Below are 7149 nucleotides of genomic sequence, written 5' to 3'. Positions count from 1 at the left end.
CGTACTATACTAGAACGTAAGAGTGTGTATTTTTATTAGTGTATATCGCTGAGAGGTCATTTTTCTCAGTGAACCAGGTTGTTTATCACTCAAAATATTCGGTTCGGAGTTGGGACACCGAACATCAAAGGATCCGACGTTAATGTCGCTTCTCTGTGGTAGGTATTCTCGGACAAGGGGCTTTTTATGTGTTGGTTACAGATCTCTACGAATTAAAGAATATAAGCGTTCTTCAGAAGGGGCCAGAAATAAACGAAGACTACAAAAAATCCTACTGCATAAATTGGTAGAAGGAAATGTGATCTAGTCCTTGAACGAACATCAACTTTTTTTCGAATAAGGAGAGATAGTAGCTAACACCGCACTCAACTCAACTGTATGGGTAACCCAAAATTCACAAGAAGGATTTTCCAGTTGAACCCATCTTCAGCTGCAGAGATTCAGCCATTCACAACTTGTCCAGATTGCTACTCTCAATTGCACTAGTTTACAAAATTCACCTTTTTATTTACTGCCGCCAATTTTATGGTCGATATAGTGTTTACTTATGACCTATTTATGTCAAATCGACCCTCAAAAGTTTTTTTGCAGTTCGAGTTACTTTGTTTTAATAATGATAATAATATATCGTCTTTATTATCTTCTAATACATTTAAAGCGAATTAATCAGGAACAGTTCATTTATTATATGAAGATAAAAGGCGAAGTTCAATTTACATGATGACAAGTCATCATTCAATTGCTCTTCCACTTAACCTTAGAAATGTCGCTTAGTACGCAAAGGAATAAACAAAAAGGATTTTTGTATTATCTTAAAATATTATGACTATAGATTTGTAATATTGACTATGATTTGAGATATTGGATCGTTAATAGTTTGAAGATAATAAGAATCGTTTGAAATTGGTATTAAAATGATTAAAGTCATCTCGTTTCGTGGACTCGGGAATGTCATTATAAATTGCACAGATCTGGTAGCTGAGACTCCTTCTAAAGAACTCTGTGCGAAAGGATGGTAGAGTTAGTCGGCCTTTATACCTTAAATTAATATTGTGCACATCAGTTCTAAAAGTAATTTTCTGGTGTAAGTAAGACGGCACTTTACCTACTATTAATTATTTTGTGAAACATAGTTTCACATGTGTTATGTGATATTCTTTCTCTTCTTCTAATACCAAAAATTAACCGTAAGCAGGAATTATGAACTTTTTGTATATTTTTCTTGAATTGGTTGGTTAAACATGGACCATACAAAACATCAGCATAATTGAATATAGATAAAACTAACGATTCACAAAAATTCGCCTTCACCTTCGTGGTTAGGAAATTTCGGTGTCCATATATAATTTTGAGTGAATAATATGCACGCCTAATGAACTGATTAACCTGACTTTCGAATTTCAAGTCCTTATCTAAAATGATGCCCAGGCTTTTGGCTTCTGGGATAATCCCAAGTACATGATCATTTACTACTACTTTCACAGATTTGCAAATATAATTTCTAGGGCCTTTTGGCGGATTGAGTTATTGGAAGTATACGATTTTTACCATTTATAACTCGTGAACGGCCAGAGTCCCCGTAAATTTTCTTCGACCATTGTATTGTTCCCGATGACAGTTATCTTTTTTCCCATTTAATCGTCTTCGTATCTGTTACGGTTTAGAATATAGCAATGTTACCACGTGATAAAAAAAGCTGCCTGTATAGTATATAACATAGAAACTAAGCAACCAAATATTTGGAGATTCAGAAGGAAAACTTGAAGCATCAGAAATAAGTCAATCATACTTGAAGCAATTTGAAAGAATCGAAAGTCGTAATTTAGCTAGCCTTGACGGTGATTTCTACGAAAAAACATTGGCGTGTATTCCTAAATAATAAAAGTATCATTGGACATAAAACAAAGTTCCTCGCCATGTCTGTCTTCTGTACGCGATAAACTCAAAAACTACCGAATAAGCTTTCATACGGTTTTCACCATTGAACGAAGTGATTCAAGAGGAAGGTTTATGCGTATAATTCAATAATGTTTCGTGTACCTAAATTAGTTGAAATATGACGATGACTGCTGAAAATATTGGAAAAATCAAGCCGACTTTGAGCTTTCATCGTGACTAATCCCTTTGAGATATAACAAATCAATGTATGATAAAAATTGCTTCACTTCGTAGGTCTACAGAAAAGTCCGTGATTGCATTCGTCTATCTTGTAAGAATACCCTGCTATCAGTGCGAAGCCGGGAAGGATTGTAGACACTAGAGGCTCGTTTCAGAATGAATAAGCGTTTCTTAGATAATGACTTGAAATGAGACTTGAAATTTGAAAAAATCATCCGTAACAATGGTACACTGTTCAGTAAATAACTCACTTTTAATCTCGTCGATACATTTGTAGGCTTCTTTCCGGGGTCGATGATCTTTGTCTCCACTTTGATCTTGGAGAATTGTGTCTTCTTCTGAACGATGATAATCTGTACATTTTTTTGAATCAATGTAATTTATTCTTCTTTACTTTGATGATGATCTCGCTTTTTCTCTACTTAGAAACTGTCTGACCAGTACATTTCTCCGGAAAACTGCAAGCTTATCGCGTTTTTCCTACCATCTTTTCATCGCACTCATTACAAAAATCGTATTTAATTCTGGTATGTACTAGTATGTACAATCCTTTTTTGATGATTGTTATATATTCTTCTGGACATATATTAATGGATGTAGGCGTTACTACGTGGTAGGAAATCATTATGAAGAAAAGAGAATTAAAACTTTTTATGTTTTTACCACTTATATTTGTAACTAACGCTACTTTAGTTTCGTCCTATAAGAAAATTTTCAAACTCATACGTTAAACTAAAAATGATTGATTACATTAGCCCACTGTAGGTAATAATAGAGGTACTTAGCTTAATTGAGTACCAGAATTTTGTTTGCTTGTGACAATGTGGATACGCTAATTTGAAAACCGGTGAGTAAAGTAGATCGATTTGATCATTTAACAGGTTGAACCCGCAATATTTATGCTTATGAATTTCCAAGGATTCCAAATAACTGAGTTTGCAACCCTTCCTTGCATACCTAGTGCAAAATTTCAGTATCGTTTAGATTCGGGAACTTGTGGTTGCATGCCAAGGAATGGTTTGAAATCGTCGAATCATTTGTACCTACTCTGAAGGAACTTTCATGTTCGGCATACCGTTTTGAGAAATTTCGACCACATTATCCCATATAAACACTATTACACTCCGGAAAGTTAAACTTATAAACTCCAGATTTCTCCAATTTGTCCACTTTGTCTTTGGCGTTGAAAAGGAAATCATCAGATAACATAGCATGTGATCTGAATGCCACTTCCACATTGTTTTTTCTAAAGAAACCTGCAATTATCTCTGTTCTTTTACCAAAATATGTTAAAGTTACCCATTTCTTGATTTCTAATTGTTTGATCTGAGGCTATAGTAGGTAATCTGTAAATAATTTACAGCTTTGATTTCTGACTAACTTCTGGATTATATCTGCGTTGAAACCATTATTATGGTATGGCACATCTGTGTAATTATTTCAATTTCCCTAGCTAGATTGTTAGCAGATAAAGGCAATGAGAATGTTCTGTGCAACATTGAATTGTAGGCTGCTAATTTATGACTGTCTGAATGTTGCTATTGAGAGAGTGGTAAGAAACATAGAATAGGCATATATTGAATTGTTCATAAATTGCTTACCTACAGTGACAAGTGAGTAGACTTTCTGAGCCGTTTTCTTCTGCGTTGAAGCAGCAGGAAACGTCCGTCTCTACATAAAGATTTTCTTGTGTGTTTTCCTACACTCCTTATATCACTTTCTTATTTTTCCAACCCAAGTTGTCCTCAACTAAATTTTTTTTTCAAAGCAGTTTTCACATCTCAAACTCTATAATAGTTGTCAATACATAATGTATTATTAGGTGTCCACCTAACCTACAAATTCTTTTTTTGAGATTTGGTGATAGACTAAACTAACTAATCTCTCAAAATCTGGCCCTGCAGTTATTGGTAACTAACGACGATACATAGCACACAATGACTGACCATGAAATATTGGAGTTTACACTTTGTGAAGTCCTTGCTGGTGCTGATAAAAGTATCTCATCGGAACAGTTGTATTTGAAGGTATTCTGCTCGAAGAGGTCCGGTTGGCTGAGCATGTGAGTTATCTCAACTTTGTATGTCAGTTTATTCAGCTGTTCATTCGATTTCTTGTCCTCTTCTTCCATGACCACAAAGAGAAACGTAAGTACCGGCTCTCTGAATACAAGAGAGATGAGGCATACTGACAAATCAGCAGTTGCGAAAAATGAATTCAGGGAAAGCGCCCACTTGATCACATTCAAAGACACCCAAGTGCTTGATAGAATTCAGAGCTACTATCCGAGACTATATAGGAAAGCGAACAAATTTCAACCAAGAGGAAGAGGAGATTAACATCTGTGGCAACAGAGCCACACCTACCACCAATGGATAAAAGCCAATACACCAAAGCACTTTGTGCTTCATTAACTGTTTGAGTATTTATCCTAACGTCTATTTTGTTCAGTTGTTCAGATCCGATCCCAAACTGAATTGACTAAAACTTGTTCCCAAACAAGCATGTCCTGGCACCCTGTTTGGTCTATTGAAAGAGTGGTCGTTTGTTGGTGTCAAGGCCTTTGCCAAATCTTGTACAATTTTCCTAGGTCATGAAAGTGGCCCTCCAGACTGCCTCTGAGAATCACATAATGTTTTTAAAGTACCGTTCCTTTTTTCAACACTATATAATATGCCTCTGGTCCCGGCGACTTATATGGTTGAAATGAATTCATAGTCCGAAACAACTTTTTTTTTCTACCTGCCTATCCTCTCTGGAAGTTTTATTTGATAGAAAGTGCAATTCCGCGTTATTGTATTTCTAATATTTTCAAGGCATTTGGCCTTGAAAATAGTAGTCAAAAGTAAAATTTCAAAATTATCTGAATGAGAGGTGTATATACTATAACTATTACTTTTGGAGAATGCAGTGAATGGACAACTTCACTAGTCCCTATTTTGTACAAAAAACAGTGTGCGCCTACATATTCGGAGCTTTTCTAAATCCAAATTAGTAATATAAGAAAATATTGCATACCAAACATGTTATTCAAATATTCAATATCTGTTTTTCCGTTTATACAACTCGGGTTACTACCGTTTTCTTTTAAACCTTTTGTACATATTTCTTCGTTTCATTGAATTTGATTTTTTATCTTATATCACTTTTGTGGGAGTTTATTCTCGGCGATGAAATTCTGGAAGTTGTTCCGATATAATTTAAATTGCAATATTTGTATGATGTATGGTAGACGTTCGAGTTTTTCAAATCAGATGTTGTATATTTCAATTGTTGATTTTTTTCTGTCTTGTTGACGTCTTCAGGCGATGAAGACGTCAACTTGGTTATGCACGTCGAAAAAAGTTTAGTCCTGGTGTTTGGGAACAGAACTAGCTTTGAATTTATTATTTCAATGTGTTCATTTTTAGCATTCTGACAAAGTCTTGATATTAAGACGAGAGCTTGACGTACTGTAAAAGTAGAGTGGTTTTGTTTTTTGAAGCTGTAAAGAAATATCGGTACATATGAATCGCAATGTCAGTAGCTTGATTTTAAATGAAACTGCTCGAAATCTGATGATTATTATCGAATATATTATTTACATTTCAGATTTACAACATATACAAAACATTAAATACAATAAAAAAAGTCAATAAAATATCTGAAAAATATATAACCCTGGTCAAAAAATCAGTACAACAATGAAGTATTTACAGTATTTACAATATCTACACCTATCTACATATAAATAAACCTAAAAAATCTACAAGCTGCCAATGTCGTTGAAGCGCTTCAATTTTTCTGGGAATGGATCTTTGAAGAGGACTGGATCTGCTCTGAATTCGACTGTATTCAGGGGCATGCGACCGAAAGCCTTGGCGAACCTATCTACGCATTGCGACCGCTCTACCATGTGACCCATATCAGCCGAAAGCATTTCATTGCTCGTGCACTCTGGACATTTGAATTTTTTTCTAGGAGTTACCTGAAAAATATAACTGTGTTAGATGAAACCAGGTTGATTCAGCCTCTCTTCTGAACACTCTTATTTCCTAAAATGATATTAATAATAATAATAACGGGAGAAAAGGGCAAACTGGTACAGTGGTTGAGTGGCTAGTTCTCGATCAGAAGGTCCTGAGTTCGAATCCACATAACATAAGGCCAATAGCCATATTAGTCAACTCTGCTATCACCAAATGTAAAAATATAATAGTAGACAGATTTGGTGCGATAACCTGTGCATCTGCTAACAATCGAGAGATCTCATAACGGACAGAATTTTTATTTTGAGAATTATTTCAACTCTTTTTGGAAAAACCCAAAACAGGAGGACAAAAAGCGCAGTAGTTGATTCCCTTGATACAAAAAAAAAATATCCACATTTTCAAATCCTTCCCCAGAGTTCAGTTAACCTAACCTAACCTAACCTAACCTAACCTATTCTCAACTGAGTATGACTAATGTTGAATATTATGAAAGAAGTTCGTTATTTTGAAAACATTTTGGTTCTTTTGTCAACAATCCCAAAAAAAGGAAATTCATTGGGAAAAAAGCTTGGCTTTCTACTTCTCCATCTTTATACAAAAATGTTGCTCTATGGCTGGGATACAATCAAATTACCCTATGAATGTTTTTACATACTGTTATCGTGACATGAGTAAATTTACTTATTCTAGTGGCATGAAGTCATGATGTTATGAAATGAATGATGGCTTGGTCCTGTAATATTATCCAACATGGTGATGATGAGATGCTGATAGGTATTTTGTTCTGAAAATTCGACGTACACCATTGAGGATGATGGTGTTCCAAATAAGAGAAATTCTATATTGAAACTTTCATATATTATATTGTGTAGTGTTCCTACGAATGATATCTGTTTCAATTCCATAACATAACAATTCCATAACAATTCCATAACAAAATCGGTGCCAGTTAGAAGGTTGCTTTTATGAACAACAGGAAGGAACTGCCATGGGAAACCCCTTGTCCCCCTACCTGGCAGACCTGTTCATGAGCAGATTCGAAATAGAAACCAAAGAGAAG

The 7149-nt window shown here is 35.0% G+C and overlaps 1 protein-coding gene across 1 annotated transcript in view; it reads right to left on the bottom strand.

Annotated features, from left to right (window-relative positions):
- Positions 1-5671: 5671 nt before the first annotated feature.
- Positions 5672-7149, bottom strand: part of sotv (exostosin glycosyltransferase sotv) — a 55240-nt gene continuing 53762 nt past the window's right edge. Inside the window, exon 7 of the mRNA XM_074177212.1 lies at positions 5672-6085. Within this exon, the coding sequence (XP_074033313.1) occupies positions 5864-6085 (222 nt within the window). The 3' untranslated portion in view covers positions 5672-5863. The remainder of the gene's footprint in view (positions 6086-7149) is intronic.

Source organism: Leptinotarsa decemlineata, unplaced genomic scaffold (assembly GCF_025532065.1).
Source record: "Leptinotarsa decemlineata unplaced genomic scaffold, Ldec_3_MD MMD2_tig00002159_RagTag_RagTag, whole genome shotgun sequence".
In the NCBI taxonomy this organism is placed as follows: domain Eukaryota; kingdom Metazoa; phylum Arthropoda; class Insecta; order Coleoptera; family Chrysomelidae; genus Leptinotarsa; species Leptinotarsa decemlineata.
Note: the sequence above shows the minus strand (reverse complement) of the source record. Positions and strands in the feature narration are given on the sequence as shown.